General features: G+C 39.2%; 1 protein-coding gene across 1 annotated transcript in view; it reads right to left on the bottom strand.

Moving 5' to 3' along the window:
* Nucleotides 1-5,911: 5,911 nt before the first annotated feature.
* VIPR2 (vasoactive intestinal peptide receptor 2) overlaps nucleotides 5,912-20,055 on the bottom strand; it is a 51,191-nt gene continuing 37,047 nt past the window's right edge. Inside the window, exons 9-13 of the mRNA XM_059839808.1 lie at nucleotides 19,077-19,146; nucleotides 16,003-16,094; nucleotides 13,213-13,342; nucleotides 13,085-13,126; nucleotides 5,912-11,496 (exon numbers count right to left, since the gene is read on the bottom strand). Coding sequence (XP_059695791.1) covers nucleotides 11,326-11,496; nucleotides 13,085-13,126; nucleotides 13,213-13,342; nucleotides 16,003-16,094; nucleotides 19,077-19,146 — 505 coding nt within the window. The 3' untranslated portion in view covers nucleotides 5,912-11,325. The remainder of the gene's footprint in view (nucleotides 11,497-13,084; nucleotides 13,127-13,212; nucleotides 13,343-16,002; nucleotides 16,095-19,076; nucleotides 19,147-20,055) is intronic.

Genomic DNA, 20,055 nt, shown 5'->3' on the forward strand with positions numbered 1-20,055 from the left:
TATTTTAGAGCAGCAATTAATTCCCTTCAAACGACTGCTACATGCAGTGACATCTGTGGATGTCATTGGAGGAAGAATTGTGCATGAAGCACAGGTGTTTGTCCAGCCAAAGCTTGTGACAAATGTCTTCCCTGAGAGGATTTCTGCCCTTTTAAATTGCTCATGTCCCTCAGCCTGTTGCTGAAGTACAGATTGAATAAATATATCAGGAATAGCAGAGACGTAGCTAAGGATGGGACAGGTCACAGGTCATCTTGCAGGAATTTGACTCAACATGCCCAAAATTCATCGTTTTACAAAGGCAGATGGCAGGCTTTAATCTGTATTAATAACAAAACCAAATGCTAACCATTTTCAAGTAGAAAATGGAAGGGCAAATTAATCAGTTATGCTCAAAAATCCACTTCCTACTTAGCTGGTGTTGAGTTATGCTTTGATGGTTGGCAGCCTGCTGGCTGCTGGGATTGTACCTTTAGTGAAGCATTTACAATTAACAGGTACAAACTGGATACTAGTGGAAGAGAGAAAGCCAAAATTATTGTGTTTTGGTTTGAGACAATCATAAAATAAATATTCAAGACGTATGAAAGTATAGAGAATATTCTCTTTTCATTAGTGACTTTGGCAGTGGAAATCACAGCACATGTAATCCATCAGCTGACACAGTTAATGCTACAGTGTTTAAGTTTGGTAATGAAATCAAGATTCATGATTTGTGTTTAATGCCCCAAAATGTACTAGCTTATTAGCTTATTGGTGCAAAAACGTTTTCTTGGTCTGGTGGTGTAAAAGGTTTTTGCCTTTTCTGTCTTAGAAGAGGAATCAGTGCTTTCCGTTCTCTTATTTACTCAGAAAATTTTTCATTTTTTTCATATGTAGAGAGCCAAAAAATGGCCTTCATGTAACCTAAAATATGTAAAACTTCTATGTAAAAGGACAGGAATGTAGACCATCAGTGGACAGGTGGATTGTACCTGGACAGCTGAGGTTTTCAGGCTGTATATCTTAGCTGCAAACTGGAGCCAAACTGGAGACATTTTATATACAGTGCATGTTTCTGAAAATTTAGGTTCTACTTTAGCTGCACATATACACAATGGAAAATATTTAGCAAGATCATTCACATTTCCTCATGAAAATTGTCCTCAAGTAGTGATTGACTCAAATGGGATCTTCAGCACCACTTCTCACTTCCTATCACAACCTTTTTTCCTCACTTTGTTCTACATGTAGCCTCCCAAAAACAGCCCTCCCTTTCCACTTCCATTGTCCTAGAGCATAACATATTTCCTCAAAGTTAGATCCTCGCTTTTACCTCAGTTTATTCCCCAACTCTACATCATTTTTCTTGATTTTTTTTCTAATTTACCATTTTTCACGAATATGAATTTTTCAAATGTGCTAAAGCAGTGAAAATCCAGTCAACCACAAGTTAGTTGTGAAGGTCAGAAGCCATTTTCTACCTTATGAGCCAACCAAATACTTCAGTATCCAGATTGTCCAAAGAAACTACTATTTTTGAAACCTGATGACACATTGCATGAGGAAAGTTAAAACCACTTGAAAACATTGCCAAATGCTGAGAGGAATAATTACAACTCAGAGGAAATAAACTATTCAGCCCAGACATTTGGAGAACATATATAGCAGTACAGTTGCACTATTCATGGATCATTATATGAATAGGAAATTGGAAGAACTTTTCTAGGCTTGTGATGAATGCAGAGCACAATGGAGGGAGAAGATGAACTGAGACCAAAAGTCTCTTTGTAGTGCTCACAAAGTATCCACGTCACAGCAGCTTCCATTCATCCAGGCACAATGGAGCAGCACCAGACTGAATCTACAGCTCAAATGGCATTGATAGTCAGTTTTGTAATAGCTGTTGACAACAGATCAAAACATAATGATTTTTGTGTCTTGTTCATCTGTCTTAACTCTCTGATTTGTATAAGTTTATGATGCTTTTGCTATCTTTTCCTGTTTCTTTCCAAAACTTTGGATATATTAATGCAGTTAAGATCCCATAGCCTGATGGGAGTGGAGGCAGTATAAGTGTATGGGTCAGGAGGTCTAATTCCCTGTTTCTTTAGACTCCTAACATGTGACTCCCCCTAAGCCATATAAAAAGGAACCTAAAAGTGGAATTTTCCTGATATGCCATGAAGCTTTTTCAAAACCTCAGTTTTTTGCAAACAACTTTCAAGCTTCCAGCCTCAGTTTATGTGATGCCAATCAATATTTGACTTATTCTTATATGTAAATTTGCATAGGAACTAGAACCATAAAAAACACCTGCTGCTGATTTTTGTGCATTCAAGAACAGTTGTAACTCAATTTTAATCTTTTCAATCCATTATTATGCTTGAAAACATTGCTCTAAATTCAATATTTCACTGCAGTGAAGCCAAGAAAGGGTTGTAAAGTATTTTCCTACTGGATGTCATGAGAGTGGATCAATAAAATCAGGGATCTCATGGTTTAAATTAAGATTCAGAATTTGTAAGCTGCTGAAAGACTGGGAAAACTTTACCATAACAGTGACACAGCCCTGTCAGAATAGCAATGAGAGGGGAATTCTGTGTGAGGGGCAGCAGCAGCCTGGCTGAACCCTCTGTGGGTACATGGGACTCCTCATGGTAGCCCCTTGGAGGCACCAGGCTCCTCTGGGGCAGGCATGAAATTTCCAAGAGACAGGAGCAGTGCTTGGGCTGGGTTTTTAGCCTTGCTTTCAGTCAAAAAGGGGAATTATAAATAGAAACCTTAATTGTGATGTTTCAAGTCAGACAGAAATGCACTAAGCCTCAATGATAAAAAACCCCAATATTGCCTGTGTCTTTCAAGCTGCTCTCAGCTCACGTTTGGGGCATCAGGACAAGCAACCAGAGCTGTACATTGATCAAGGAATACACTGGGCTTTTAAAAGGTTTGTTTAAAAAAACCTTACTTATTAAAAATAATAATTCCATGTGTTTCATGACAAAAAGGTACTTTTGAGTGTCTAAACTGATAAATTATGCTAACCCAAGAAACAGGATGTTATGGCCTTCAAAAGCAAAATGAAAATGATTTTTAAAAGATGTTGTGTATTTGAGGTAAACACTGTTTTTCTTCATGTTTTTGTTGTTGAGTAATAAGGTCAAGTTAAGGGTTTTTTGAAACAGGCCATATGATTATGGTACTTATCTGAATAACAGAAGCTATAATCTGCAGGAATGATTAAATTGTCCAATTCATCACCTGGCTAAGGCACAAACATCCTCCATAGCACAATTTTGTGTATTACCCAGATTATGTTTTAATTTTCAAATTGCTTCTCGTGAATGCAGTTCTGTGTAACAAAATGTCCCCTTGTAGTCAGAGTCCATTATTAATTATACTGTTATAAACTTGCTTACTAATTCCCTCATTATTTCCCTCAGTATTTTTTCATATCCTACAGAGACAGGCAGGCAAAGCCCAAGGCACTAATTAAAAGCAGGTGAAGAATATAAGCAGGAAAGCAGGGATAAGCAGTGGCCAAGGGCTATTACTAAATAAAGCCTTTCTGAACAGAGAATTTCACAGCTTAATGGGATTGTGTTGAGAAGCAGTCTCAATTACAAAGGCACCAACTGAGAAATCCAGAAGGATTTCAGCATAAAGCACAGCTCTTCACTTCGATTTCTGTTGCCTTCCAAATCCAATATCCATATTTAATGGAATATCCTAGGGTAATTTGTAGGATATTACATGAAAAATATTTATTTATTCTGCGTGAAAAATCTATAACTATTTTGTTGCCACACAAAGTTTTTTAATGGTTTGATGCAATGTATCCTTATTTATTAAATGGTTTGATACAATCATTCAACCTAAATTGCATGTCAGCCAGCTCATAATATATCCCAGTCGATGTTAAGTTAAGGGTATTAAAATATAGTTGATTGTAAATAATAGAACTTAACTAACAGGTAGCATTTTATTTTATTCAGTTGGACACATATGGTTTGGTTATTTAGGACTTTTTTAACATTGTGCAGGGAGCCCATTTGCAAACTGGAATGACCTGTACCTTGCCAGAGTGACTGCTTAAAAAAAGTCACCCCCAGACTCCACAGACAGGGCAGTGTTGCAGGGGGGCCACAGATTTGGCCTCTGCAGAGCAGGGTGTGGGGGAGATGCTGCTTTTCTTGAGCATGGGCTCTCATGAGCACCCTGTTCCTCCTCATGGTCTGTGTCACCCCCTTTTAGATTGTCACTCTGCCACCTAAGGGCCGACCTCAGCCTTGGTACAAGCTGAACTGGGAACACTGATGGGAATAGCACTGGAGCTGGGAGATAACTGGGATTTAGCTTATGCACTGCTAGGGGAAAACAAGGTGTTCTCCAAAAGTAACCTCATTCTACAACCCACACCAAACTGGAACACACACACACACACACACACACACACACACACACACACACACACACACACAGAGTTTGCAATACCTTTCCTCTGTCTGCCATCGTTCTTTGGTTCAGCTCTCTTACAGAGATGAAGACAGATGCTCTTTCTGACTCTTCCACCCTCCCATCCAGTGATGTCCTTTGCTTTTTCAAGTGTCCCAGTTTGAAGCTCCTTGGTGCACTCAGAGGAAGGGGAGTGTGTGTGTTCACATGCAGTTTGTGCTGCATTCAGCTGCCTGTGGGCCAGTGCTACAAGTACAGAGCTCACAGACCCCTGCAGCTGATACTGCCCAGTGGGACCAAGCAGGAGTTGTCAGACAAGAGTTTCCTTCTTTAAGCTGCTTCTCAAGTGCAGGCTCCCTTATTCTTCCCCTCCACAGTACACTGCTTGTATTCTGAGATAACCATTCCTCTAATTATCCAGAACTTTTGCAAGAGATCCACTTCTGTATTTGAGAGGGCTGAGACTTGCCATGGAAACCTGCAGGTGCTCTTGCCAGAACTGGTGGGAACAGGTCCAGTGTCCCTGTTCATCTGCACCCTGGCTGTCCTTCATGCTCAGCAGCTCCAAAGCAGCTCATGCAGACACCAGGGTGATCTGGCTGTGGGGCTGCCCCTTTAGCTCTGAGGGACAGAGGGCATGCCTGTGGGTGAGGACACTGAAGTGCTTTGCAGACAGGCTGTTGGTTGCCCAAGGGTCCAGACTGACACAGCTCCTACAAGAACTCACATAAGGTGGGAGAGGATGAGAGCTCAGGTCTCCCAGAGGCTCAGAAGAGCCCTCTTGGTGTGGCTTCTGTGATTCACAGAGACACACAGAGCAGGGGATGGACTCTGGTCCATGACAGACACCAAACAAGGCTCCATCCTCTGTCCCAGCTCGGTGTCACTGCCAGGGCAGGGATTGCTCCATGAGGTGCCACCTCCTCCCCAACATGTACTCCCCTCTCTCTCTGGCCCCATCAGCAACACACCACTGCCAGTCTCCTCCCTGTGCCCATTCCCATTCCAGGTATAGAAACAAATACATATCTTTTAGGGAAAAAACCATGGCAGAAGGTGTTGCCTCTATAGGAGAGATATCACAGCTTTCCTTTGCTCTCGCTGCATTAGATTGTACCCCAGACAGACACCTGTACCTCTGACAGATAACTGGGCAATCAAGTTTTGAGCAAGCTGTGATAAATCAAAAATAGCAGCTGGCCATGGAGATAGTGCTGCACACAACATATGGGATCACTTGGTTCTGCTCTGGCTGTGTGCCATGAGCATGCTCCTGTAAGCACATCTAGGTTACAGAAAGCTACATGTTCCTCAGTGAAGCTAGGGGCTGGTTTTCTTTAACATGTGTGTCTAACAGCTGCTGAATTAAAAAGGGAAATATTAACTTAGCCACATCCTTCAGCATGGCCGTGACCCACTGAATCAGTAAGAAAACTGCATCATTGTACACAATTTTTAAAAAACATAAATAATGGAATTTTTGTGCAAAACTTTTAAAATTTTTATTCTCTGATTCCTCTTCAGTCTATTATGGTGTTATTGACTACTATTACCTGTAACAGCATAAAGATGTAAACACTTATTTGTTCACAGCTTTATATATAACATCTCAGAGAAAGCTGTTAGGTTTGTGACATTAAAAACTGAAACCAGAAAAGAACAAAAGAGCAAAACCAGAAAAAAACTATAGTGAATTACAGTATGAAATCTATTTACACACAATAATCTATACAACATCATAATCTGTACATTTTGTAAAAAATAATCACATTCTTTTACATCATCTTAAATTTTTACCATACTTGACAGATATAAAGTTATAACAAAGATGACAAAAGAGAAATTTGAAGTAATACTCATACATACATATTTTGTGCCAGGACAAAAAAAGCTGCAGGTAATCATAAACTTATTACAGTGCTTTGGGAAATAGAAGGATTTGGGACATTTCAGTCACTTTTTAAAATCTGACAATAGAAATGTTCCTGAATTAGATTTAACTACAACCTGCTATCACTGGGCAGAACCAGATTCAACAGAGTGGTAAAACCATATCACAGAATGCTCCTTTTAAATGTTATCCTGATGTACTCTTGTAACCTACATGTTCAAACACTTTTTAATTTTATTATTTTTTCAGTAACAGAATAGCACTGCATCCTAACTTCTGTATTTGGTCATGTCAGGGTAGCACTGACAGCCCACAGCTGATATAGGCACTCGTGGTAACATGAAGGTACTTTTGTTGGTGAAGGTATTTCCTGAATCACTATGCACAGACAGTAATTGTTCAGATGATGACCCTTACACACATAGCAGCAGACACATAGTCTGCAGGTTACTTGCCAGTTCTTTCTTTTTGTCAGACACATTTAGGGCTTGATTTTTCCTTAAGGATGTCTGAAAAAATCTGAATAGACTGAATCTGGACTTTATCACAAATCACTTTGCTGAACTGGGCAAATTCACAGTTAACAGAAGATGATTTTTAGAAAAATACAGGACAAATGATGCAGATGATTCATCTTAGTCTTTGCACATGGACTGTGTGACACATGCACCTGGCAATGCCTTATGTCATCAGTCTGCCCCAGACAGAGTCTCTGGTTTGCTGAGGGTCTGTGCTTTTTGCTTTCCCCTCTGGCATGTTAAAAGCAGAGGGAAGCCTACAGTGAATCAGGACATGAAGCAGATGCTAGAGTGGGGTAGGATGGCTCCAACTTGACTGTAGAAAGTGTTTTGTAATGCTATTTGCCACCAATTGTCTATTGCAGCTATAGTACACTCCATCACAAACTTAGATTGGGTATTCTTCAGCTGGCTACCTGCAGTACAACATAAAGAATTGTGGGTGCTGTAAAGCCCTTTCTTTTGGCTTATGCCCCCTTCTACAAAAGGCAAAACCCAAACACCTTACCCAAAACAACAAAAAATTTTTTGGAGGCTGAGGCCAGGCAAATCAAAATGGGACATAAGCCTGTGAGCTTTATCATGGCAGGCAGGGACACCTGACCCAATGAGCTGTGGGATCCTCCACTGCCTGACCTTTTCAATTACACTGCACATTTCTTGGAGGATAACTTTGGCCAATCCAAGGTAATTGGCTTAAAAAGGAGTATCTGTGTAGTATTACCCAGACAGTTTAATGATCTCTTCTGGGGGGATACATCTTACTTATTCTATCTCTGGAGTAAGAAATATAAGAACTAGGCTCATTTTATAGTAAGTACAGAGAAAACTAGATCCAGCTTACCTGCCTCACATGCCCAGCTGAACATGGAAGGAGCCATCTTCAACTGGTGCCTATTTCTCTGTGATGACTGTGGAAGGCACCTTAAAAGTGTCTCTAACTCAGAGACAAACATGCAACTTTTAGACACCAAAACCAGGGCAGATGAATTTCACCTGAGTTTATCAAGCACCCAGCTGAAATTGACTCTGCAGAGGAAAATTTAAGTCAATGTCCATATATATTTTTCAATTGTGGTTGGTAAGTGGAGAGCAAGCTGTCACTGTGTTCCTCAGGCATGAGCAGCAGGTAATGCTGACAGAAATCATTCAGAATTAATGGTGCCTCAAGGGGAGGTAAAGCACAACAATTAACCATGGTCCTGGGAGTGAACTGCATTACCATTCTTGTTCAATAAGTACAAGCTGTGCTACTGGCTTTTCAGTGGGGATGGACAATAAAAACCAGGTTTCCTGCCTTGAAGACTTTACAACTCAGTTTGGACCCTGATGCAACCAAAGGGGGAAAGGCAGTAAAGGAATAAAGAAAGGGAGGTGCAGGGGAAGGTTACACTTGTCTAGCAGCCTCTACTTCCTCCCGTGCTGCTGCTAGGACTGAGTGAGAACTAGGATTAGGGATGACAGAAGGCCAAATGATGTTTCATTGCAGTGTTCTTTTGACTCTTTAGAGTCACCACAGAGCAAGAGCATTTAATCCCATGCTTCTCAGCAAAATGCCATGAGAGACAAAGCCTTGAGAAGGTGTCTTGTTATGAGTGTTGTAAAGATGAAAAGCACTGATCAAGTTCTAGATTTGTCAAACTGTTCTGCACCTTTTACTGACATTTTAATATCTGTACATGAAAAGGCAGCTGTCAAACTGGTAATGATAGGGCTGATGTTGTAACTTTGCATAAAATTATTTGGAAATCAGAAGTTTTCTGGAAGTAAAAGCAAGTGAGCATAGTGCCCTCTGTGTCTTTACTGCCATGATAATGCTTGAACAAAGCAGTATGAAGTTAAACTGTCTCACAAAGCCATATTTAGATTATCTGCATTTATATTATTAATAGAGGGATGAGGTTCTCCAAAGTACTGTACTTTTCACTGGTTTGAAAAAAAATATGTACAGCACCTCTCTCTCTTGTGTGCCATTCTTTGCATATCCACATTGTCTTTTACACACTTAGTGGTACCTCTGTGTTCTCCCACTGCAAAATTCTCATGAAAAATAGAATCAAGCCCAAATGCCTCTGCACCCTGTTAAAGGAAACAATGCTGTTTTGTTGCAGTATAAAATGTATTTTCTTATTAAGGCTTTTCTTTTTTATAACCCAGAAATAATTAAAATGCAGATTTTTTTCATGCTCACCTAATTAGAACAAAGACAGTTTTCTCTAAGATACAATGTGTTACAAACACATATAATTGGTGATGCATCATGCAGAACAGACTGATGGAAATGATTGCCTGAAACATCTATTTCTGTGCTATCATTCTGTGTGTCAACTCGCTCACGTAACCTCATTTGAGCACAAAGATGAGCACACTTGAATGCTTGTCACATGTGCCTTTCTACCCCAGAAATTAAGGGGAAAAAAAGAACATCCTGCACTTCTCATCTCAGGGAACTGAGCAGTCCCAATGCCACTGCAGACAAAGAATCCTAATGTGCACAGATGTGTTTAATTTAGGTGTAAAAGCAGCTCCCACAGCTCCAGTGGGTCTTCAGATATTTGCAGTTAAGAGCTTGTGATAAGTTTCTCCAGAGATCCAGGAAAAACACTAAATTTTAGCAGAGTTTCTTCAGTCTAAAGTCTTTGGGAATATATTGAGTTTAAATGCATGTGTAGGGGCACATCTTTAGACCCCATGGGAATGTTCCTGGGCAGCCTACTTCCACCCAGAATCTCACAGTTACTTTACCAAACAGAAAACATTATGAATGGTCTGGAAGTGATCAATAGCTCCTTAAAATTCGACTTTTGTAAGTAACAATTCTTTGAGAGATTGTTGTTTAACTCAAATGATACCTGCTGGTGTCATGTAACATTCACCATGTTCTGCAGCAGGCACGAGAACCATGGGGCTCTTTTATCTTTGGTCTGACAAAACTTTGTGTGACTCCATGGCAATCCCATTAAAACAAATTGTGTTTGACTGATAAATAGCTGGATTAAATCAGACCAAGAACTGTAATACACTTAGACAGCTGCTGACAATATTCCCAGTACTGGTAATACTTTCAAGGATGTACAAATATGCCTGCCAAGGGATGCCCTTGCTGCTGTTCTTCCCTTTATCTGACAAGAGTAGGGACCTTGGATTCTGCTGGCTCCATAAAATCTGTTTTTTGAAATATGAGGACAATGGCTTGTAAGGATGTACTGATGCAAATACATATTATTCCCACTTGTAATGTAGGGTGGACATGGTTAAACGTTGGCATGGGAAGAGAACATCACTGGTTTATTTCCTTTAAAGAGAGGAAATGTTATGTATGTTTTTATAAGACTGTCAGTTCTCTGCCTTTTTTTTTTTTAAACGTGGCTGCATAAGAGACTTGGCATTGTTGAAAATTCCTTCTTTATGCCTTTTATGGTAATTTTTAGGGTTTCTGTCTAATTTTTTTTCCTAGAGTCATGGTCAGGACTAAATTTTAAATAATTTCAATAGATATAGAACTGAATAAACCTAAAAGAATTTACATTTTTTGTTAAATCTGAGTTGTAACTTCACTGTAATATTCCTTGTGTTTTGCAGTCAAGTATGTAGCTCCTAGAGACAGAGTTCAATGATAATACTGCAAAAAATGGTATTTTCAATGTGTAATGAGCTATCCAAGGCTGTTTATCCTATGCCAGGCTGCTTTAGCAATAAAACATATCTCTTAAGAAAACTCCTCCATGAAAGATCAACACAAACCTCTGACTTTAAACAGAAGAGAACAACTGAGAACTACTAGATTCAGAAGTAATATAGTAGCTTTTTCTGTATGGCCTGTGAAGGTAGCCCCACACTCTGCACCCAAACATCAAACCAGGCACTTTTGAAAGTAACAACAGGATTGGAATCAAACTCTGTAGAAAGTAGTCTCTGAAATGTGTACCATTAGCCTAGAAGTGCTACCTTTCCCCCTCTCTTGTAAATCATGTTAATGATTTCCTGGATTAGCACACTGAACTCCCAGTGTGGTTAATTATGGTCTTAGTTTTTTTTTTTTAATTTTATTTTCCATAATTAGAAAAGAATTTCCTAATCCTTAAGGCAATGTTTCCTTAAGTATAAATAAAGTGTAAGAAATTTTCTTGCTTCCCATCTTAACCCTTACATGTCCCCAATAAATCTGCATTGAGCAGGATTCCCTGCATAGATCTTGTAGCCATTTTGGAAGGTAAAGGGTCCTTTATGGAAAATGAATTTTTGAATTGCTATGGCTAGCAAACTCCAAGAGAACATCAGAATTAATATGAATACCATTTGAAACAAATCCATGGGGCAGGCTTCTCCATTAATAATGGGCAGGCTGCACAAACCAATTCCCCAAATACCAACATGTAGAAAAGCAAAGCACTAAACTCTACATGTTATAAAATATCACATCAAGCTGCATAATCAATGATATATCCCACAGTTTTTCATGTTTTGGGGGACCTAGCTCATTTATATCATGGTGGTCTCTGTCTGCATAAATGAGTGAGCTCTTGAATTCCTGTGGAGCTGGGAAACACTTTCTGATCCATTTCGGGAGATGGACGAGTGCAGTCTGTAGTCTCTGCCTGCTGTCTGCTTCCAGCACAAGCTTCTCCACTTTCTTTTCAGCTCCCCCTGCACCTGTGCTCAAAAGAAAATGCACAATATGAGCTGAACATTTTCTTTTATGTGAGGAAATTTTCCACATCTGTTGGCTGTCACATGGGGATCTCTAGGAACAGAATCATAGAATGGTTTGCATTGGTACAAACTTTTAAAGATTATGTAGTTCTACCCCCTTCCATGGGCAGGGACACCTTCCACCAGACCAGGTTTCTAAGAGCACCATCCAGCCTGGCCTTGGGATGGGGCTACCACAGCTTCTCTGGACAACCTGTTACAGTATCTCCACCATCCTTACAGAAAAGATTTCTTCCTTCCTAAATCTACCACATATCAGTTTAAAAGTGTCCTGACACTACAGGCCCTGCTAAGAAGTTTTTTGCCATCTTCTTTATAATCCCCCCTTTGCATACTCCAAGGTGTTACAAAGTCCCCCCAGATCCTTCTCCTTTCCAGCCTGAGCAATCCCTACTCCCTCAGCCTGTTTTCACAGGAGAGGTGTTCCAGCCTTCTGATAATTTTTGTGGCCTCCTCTGGACCTATCTAACACATCCACGTCTTTCTTGTACTGGTGACAATTCACCTCTCTTGACCTGCTGGCCATGCTTCTTTTAATGCTGAACAGAGGTGGCTTTTTGGGCTACAAGAGCACATTGCCAGCTCATGGTCCATCCTTCATCCCCAAGTCCTTCTCTGTTGGATGGCTCTCAACCCACCCATCCCTCAGTCAGCCCTGCACAGACCCAGGTGCAGGACCTTGAACTCGGCCCTGTTGAACCTCCTGAGGTTCTTTCCCCCCTCCCCACAAGCCTGTCATGGTCCCTCTGGATGGCATCCCTTCCCTCTGGAGGATTCTTTTACAAAGGTTATGTAACTGAGGCAAAGACTGCCTCCACTGTGTGTGAAAAGGTGCCCCAAGGTCACTTTCAAAAATCAGTTTTGTATCACTTGTGCTGCAACATTAGGTTTTTGGTTTTGAGCTATTTATCTCATGTACTTAAGGCATAGAATCAAATAATTAGCCCAAAATCAGGCAGCTCATGAATATCAAAGACCAGGACAGCACTCAGGAGAGCTAAATGTTAATTGTCTGTGCAGGTGTCTTCTTCAAACAGATTCCTTCTGTCAGACACTGCATAGTGGCTGAAATCAAAAGGAATTCTTTGCATCTTTCTCGCTTGAGACTATGAAAACTATGACATGCTGAGCACTTCTGAAAATCTGTTGCTGTTCTGAGGTTTAGATACTGACAGAACATTACCCCTAAATACTTACTAAATGATATTTCAAGTTCCAGATGAATTTTCAGACACGTTGCACCTCACTTGCCCATTGCTTCCAACAGAGCTACATTAGATCACGTTAAAGATTAGATCACATCAGCAGAAGACACTAACACCTCAGTTTGCAAGGAATTCTATTTTAAACAGCTCTTAAAACTCTTCCCCCAGCTCCTGTTGTATAAAAACTATCACAAATATATTCCACTAATAGGAATGCTGACATCTTCTAAAAAAGTTTTGTGTATCAGAGCAGAATTGTGGGGGCACTCATACATTTACTAAAGCCAATATTTAACATTCTCAGTAGGAAAGATGAGACTTACTTCACTGTTCAAAAAACAATACAGGACTGCAACAATCAACCCCTGGAAAGAGACAATATTCCTTAGTTAGTAGGCAGCACCCACCTTGGTCACTAAAACTTCTTTGGAATAAAAACCTTAAAATTTACCTGAAAAGATCCCAAACACAACTCAAAGATTATTTTATAATTGTTGGAACTGCGGTCAGGAAACAGAGCAAACACTGTGTAATGAACTCCAAATAAAGGAATCAGCAGCAAGGTAGATTTTGCAAGTCTCCTGGGCAAAGGAAAGAGACAAAGCTGCAATTTAATGACGAGCTCTTGTTTTACTGAGATGAATGTCTAACTGTAGGGTTAGTCTGTACATTGCACATGCACAGTATGCAAACAGTACCTAGGAAATGTAATCCAGAATCATCTCAACTAAGAGATTTTCATGAGCTTCAAATACTAAAACTTCATAGCTTTACTGATGGTGTTAAGCACATGACATTAAATAATTTTCAATGTTGTCAATTACATTATAAAATTTAGCAGAAGACACTACTTACTGAAGTTAGGGAAACAGAACTTTAAATTACTAAGCAGAACTGCTCTGACAAAAAGCTCATGAAACTACTGGAATGATAAATTGCTACTTTTACCTTTTCTGTCATTTATTTCACTCTAATAACATCAGTTTTATATATTATACAGGGTCAGTCATGGACAATTTTGGATGTCTGGCATCAGATAAAATGTGAGAAGTTATAATGTTGAGTTCCATAATTCATCACTGTATTGATGAATCTAACTTGATTCAACAATGAAAGGATGCTGTTGTGAATTCACCTATTTTAACAGTAAAGTTAAGGTATTTCAAGTAGTTTTATTTTTTCTGTGTCAGTCTTCATGGCCTTGCTTTGTTTATAATGGCACAGGGGCTGCATCTATTTATGTGAAAATAATTTCTGACAGCAAAGCTTCTCAAAAATAGCAAATCCCTCACATCTAAAGATGATACCAGCAGCAGAAAAATAGGGATTCCTTAGCAGAAGAAATTAATTTACAACTGGAGGGGATGACACTGGCAGCAAATTTCCTGGTTTCCCAAATGAAATGGAAAACTGATTTTATTTGAACTTAGCCTTGTTCACTGCAAGAGTAAAATAAACAACTAAAAGGATGGAACCAGCTACAAGCAGGTTCAGAGGAAGGGAATAAAAATGGTGTCTTGTATAAGTAGTATTCATTTTAGATACATATTTCACTTTCACTCCATGCTTGCCTTTGTAATTTTTGTTTAGTTGATGCTACTTTCTCTATACTGCACTTACATTTTAGTAAAAGAAAGGGACAAACAAAGCAGCCTTATTCTTCTCTGCATTTAAAAAAATGGATTTGCAATTTTATAAATGAGCCTCCCAGATCTTTTAATTTGCTCTGCAGATGCAGTTTCTTGAGGAGGTTAATCTACTTTCCCAAGGGTATCAGCTAAAGACCAGAAATGCAAACTTAATCAGGCAATCAAATGCTAAAAGCAAAGAATTTACAGGGCTGAATAATGAAGGACAAGGTTGCTATTAATGTGAATATTTCATATTATAAACTGCTACAGTAAACTGTGGAAAATGGTGGGACTGAAAGTAAGGGACTGCCTAATTTTCAAAAATTAAATAAATACCACATGGAAGCAAAGAAAACTTTATGTCATAAGAAGTAAACTTGAGGTGATTTCCTGCCCATAGGTTGGCCATTGTGCTACATAATAATGTGGCAACTGCACAGTTTCATCTAGAATCAACAAGCTCTCCCACATGTTTAGATAATTGAATCAGCAAACACAAAACAAGACCCCTCTAGCTCTGCAAAACTAACGTGCTTGTCAGTCCAGTTGTGTTGACTTTTCTGTGGCACATCAGAATTTTTCACTTCTTGCATCAAACATGTCACATTGTCTACAGAACACATAAGATCCTGCTTCTCTTGCCTTTAAGAATATTTTTTATTTCTGCATAGCATGTTTTGTCAGCTATTAGAACAGGGATTCACTATTTTTTAAATGAAGGGAAGCACAGTTTATCCAGGAGCACAGTTTCAAAGGCCACCCATATGGCTTTGGATTTTCAGTGTTCATGTGAAGTTTTTCACTGAAGTATCATATTGACACCCTGAACTGTCAGAGTCTGGTCTGGGCTTTAAAATAAAACCTTCTACAACAGACTTGATTGCAGATTATTACTTATCCAGCAGCTCTTGTAATAAACAACAATAACAACAGATATGCTAATAAAGAACAAACCCAATTTTAGCAATGCATTTGAATTGTCCCCCAGTATGCCTTGATTTTAAAGCTGGGGAAACAAGAGATATTTTAGGATTTGATGCTCACACCAAAATACAAAAGAGGAAAGTCAGAACAGAAATCAAGTTGTTCTAAGCCAGAAACAACTGTTCTCCTCTAAAAAAGTAAAGATGCTATTTTAAATCAGTATAAAATACTGTATTTAATTTTTAAATTTTAGTTAAAAATAAAAATTTAATCTCTTAAAATATATGAAAGTATTTCAGAAGTTTAAAAAAAAGGTTTTAAGGAGGTTGAAGGAAAATAATTTAAAAGGATTTAAAAAAATTCTTATGTCAAAATTAAATGTTTATATGTCAAAAGGAAAATATTACTTTCCATATATTTTGTATCAGCATACTCATTCATGGATTAACCTCAGATTCAAAATAACTTGTTGGTCTTTCTAATATTAAGTATTTTTTATTGAATTTAGTGTTTGATAAAAAATATATTCATCTCCCTTTCAGCATGGTCCTATTTATTATACAATATCTAAGAGTAGTTCTAAATTATATGTAATTATAGTAACACAGCAGTTTTTGATTTTCAGCAGATGAAATCTTACAGAGATTATTTTGGTTCTGTCTATAATATCTATAAATATGACTCACTTGTACTGTGACTGGTCATTTCCTCCAACATCTGGAGATCTTAACTTCTGCAGTAAGATTCTTATAATGCTAATGAAAAGTATAAAATTCACCTGCAAAGAAAACAAATACAATGGTGTTTTCTGAATTCTCCACTCAATCTGCATTAAAAATAAATTCTTATCAAGTCAGACAGGAGCAAGTCAGCATGGCAGTTGTGCACCTCCCTCCAGAACCCCTCAGCTCTGCAGTACCAAACCTTTTGTGTTCTGCAGCACCACTTTTGCCATGCCCAGCAATCTCTGCAAGCCCACCACTGCTGCTCTGGCTGGCAAAAGTCTTTGAAAGCCCCAATTTTCAGACATGTCCTCCTTCCACTACTTCAGCTGGGGACAGGTTTCCCAGCAGGATGGGATGTTGGATGTGGTTTTCTGCAATCAAGCACCATCCTAAATTGTCACATGGATTCACCACCAGAACCCCAGAGGCAGTTCTGACCCTCCCTTGCTCCTCACCTCAACTTTCAGTATTTTCTGTCTGAATTAGGGTTAGAAAAGATTGTTGCACAGCTGATCTGTCTACTCCAACTAAGCACAAAAAGGGCCCCTCACAAGTGTCTGATTGTTTTGGATATGGATGCTGACATTACAAACAAAGTAATCACAGAACAGCTGGGGTTGGAAGGGACCTGTGGAGATCACCCAGTCCATCTGAATCCCTGCAGCCTAATTCTCATGACAGCCCTCTAAGACAGAAGAGTAGCATTTCATTTTGTATTTTATTTCATGTTTTATTTTTCAGAAAGGCACTTGCATAAAAAATCATTATGATCAGAACCTAATCAGTCTAGAAAATTGAAGTATAAACTCAGTATATCCTAAGTCTCACTCCCATTATTTCTTCAGGCTTGACTTTCATCTTCCTCTGGTCACCATCCCTTCTGGAGTTGGATTCTTTGGTGTGGTCTAGAAAACTGCACACTAAATACAGCATGTCCATGCTGAACTAAGGGAACAGTTCAGACCTACAATGTGTGCTAAAAACTGCAGCTTCAGCTACATAAACAGCTGCATCAAATGCACACATCTTAGAATAAATTAACCTAGAGAAAAATTTGTATCACGGTGAAAATGAGAATTTTGTTGTTTTAAACTAACCCCACCCCAAAGCACAAAATCAGGAGGTGGGGTACCTAACCAGACAGTGCCTGTCTCACTGCTATAAATCTCTGTCTCCATGTATTGGTGGAACCCTTCCTTCTCCTAAAAATTTGGCTCCAAGCTTTTCAAGTTCAATTACTTTCTGTGTCTTCTATAATACAACCTATAGAATTTGGGATACTCATAAATAAAAGTCATAGCAACTGCATGTCCCTTTGTTTTTAACATTTTGTTTGAAATGACAGGTGAAAGGTAGTGAAAGGAACTGACAAGGATGAAATAAAAATTCAGGAAAATTATATCTAATATATTTTTTTAAAAGAATAAAAAAGAAATGTAATAAAATATGGGCTTTTGCTGAACTTAACATGCTTTTTTTTTTTGCAGGCAGATGATTACTTAGAGGCTTACCTATAAAGGTAACAGACAGAAATCTGTTAGTGCAGATTTTATCTGCAGACTTTATGCAGCTGAGTGCCCACAGCAGGGGATATTAATTTGCCATACACACTGGAGCCAGTATTGATGGGCAAAGAGAGAATAGGGGTAACAGCACATTCATCTGGAACAGTCTCATCCAACTCCAGTGTGTACAGCATGAGGTGGGAACGTCTGCCAAATGACTTCTCTCATGCCAGAATTCCCAGGAGGAAATGCCAGGGAGGCTTCTGACACACTGAATTAACTGAAGCCATTCCCACTGTGCAAAATGGTATCAGAACTTGCTCCTTGCTCTCACAATACTGTTGGATAGATCAGACTTTGCTGCCTGACCAGTACTCCATTTGACTTCTCTTCACTAAGATCCAGCTGCTGTTCAGGTCTGCCAGCATGCCCTGGGATAATTTCAATTTCCAGCTCCAGGACTGCTTTGGAGGAGCACTGCCTTCTGGCACATGAAGTCTCAGATAGCTGTTCAAACCGAGCATCCAAAGAACACAGTTTCCTGTAAACACCAGGTGGTTTGTTTTGCTTTTATCTTCCAACATATTTTATTAACTCTGGATTGTTCCCCATTCTCCAGCTTCTTTGAGGTCCAAGTATTCCCTTCCTGCTGTAGTTCTCTTGCATGCTCATTTCTTCATCACATAAAACATCTTTGAGCCCTTACCTTATGTCTTTTCACACATATGGCCTACTCTTCTTTCTCTTCAAACTGCAGAATTCACTCTGATAGCGATGACAGGAATTTCTCCCAAAATGATTTTCAGCAGGCACAGATTGAAAGGCAAGCCCAAGCTTAATGCAAACTCCTGACATCTTGTGTAATCTAATAATGCCCTAGATCTTCTGCCTATAATTTTAAAAATGAAGCAAGTATATCTAAAATACACTAATTTGCCCTCTGACTATTTTCAGAAATGGACATATAACCATAGTATATTATGCCCAAAGTTAATTACACAATCATTACAGTGAACAGGAATATTATTACACTACTCCAGTAATTCTAATGAGTTCCAAACAAGAGAAGCCCTGTGAAACATTCTCAAATGGTATTATTTTGCAAATACTTCATGTTCAATATATATTTCAGTAGGCTACCAATTAAAGAAAGATATACACAGCCATAATTCTTATGACTAATATCAAATTCTCAATTGCAAGACTACCTATTTACACACAAAATCAAATCTGCAATTCATTGAGAGGTATAATTTGATTTTTCCTTCCTCCAGGCTTATAAACAGGAGAGATGTTAAAGAAAGAACAACACACAAATAAAAGCAACTGCTAATTTAATAGGAGGCAGATAAATTTTGAAGGCAACAAATTTTAATGGCCTTGGCATCTGTTTAACATTTCTCCTGCAGCACAATTTCTTTTCATTAAAACAGAATTCTTGCATATCTGTAACTAGCAGTAAAGAATAATGGCAACATGCACTGCACAATGCTGAACAGATCTATAATTCATGCTTCAGATTTTACTTACTATAATAGAAATTAAAATTGGTATTCGTATAACCCACCAGGGACCACCATGCTCATTTGTATCCCAGCAGCTATAAAAAAAAAGGAGAGAAAATCATGTTGACATTAATATCATCTGGCAAGCAAGACCTATGAGAAGTATTTCTTACAAACAAGTCAAAGCACACTAAAATAATGCCTGCTCTACCCTAGAATTTGGCATTCAATCTTTTCCTGCTATTAATTTTATTCCCTTTGTTTTAATATGCATACTTGATTTCCCCACCAGGAGCACTGTGGCCAGGTGTGGACTCCTCAGCATAAGAAAGATGTGGCCCTGTTAGAACAGGTCCAGAGGTGATCACCCAAAGGTGATCAGAGGGCTGAAGCACCTCTCCTGCAAAGGCTGGCTCAGAGTTGGGGTTGTTCAGCCTGGAGAATACAAGGCTCCATGGAGAAATCATTGTGACCTTTCAGCACTTAAAGGGGGTTATAAAAAAGAGAGAAAATGACATTTTGCCAGGGTATGTAGTGATAGGACAAGGGAGAATGGTTTAAAAACGAAAGAGGAGAGATTCAGATGTCAGGAAGGAATTCTTCACTCAGAAAGTCACAGAATCATTTAGGTTGGAAAAGACCTCTGAGATCATTGAGTCCAACCTTTGACTAAGCACCACTAGACCATGGCACTGAGTGCCACATCCAGTCATTTCCTGAGCACCTCCAAGAAAGCTGACTCCACCACCTCTGTGGGCAGCCCATTCCAATGCTTTACAACCCTTTCAGTGGAGCAATTATTCCCAATGTCCACAGTGAACCTCCCCTGGCACAGCTTGAGGCCATTTCCTCTTGCCCTGTCACTGGTTGCCTGGGAGAAGAGAATGACCCCTACCTGGCTACAACCTCTGTGCAGGCAGTTGTAGGGAGTGACAAGGTCTCCCCTGAGCCTCCTTTTCTTCAGACTAAACATCCCCAGCTCCCTCAGCTGCTCCTCACCAGAC

Source organism: Haemorhous mexicanus, chromosome 1 (genome assembly GCF_027477595.1).
Source record: "Haemorhous mexicanus isolate bHaeMex1 chromosome 1, bHaeMex1.pri, whole genome shotgun sequence".
Taxonomy (NCBI): domain Eukaryota; kingdom Metazoa; phylum Chordata; class Aves; order Passeriformes; family Fringillidae; genus Haemorhous; species Haemorhous mexicanus.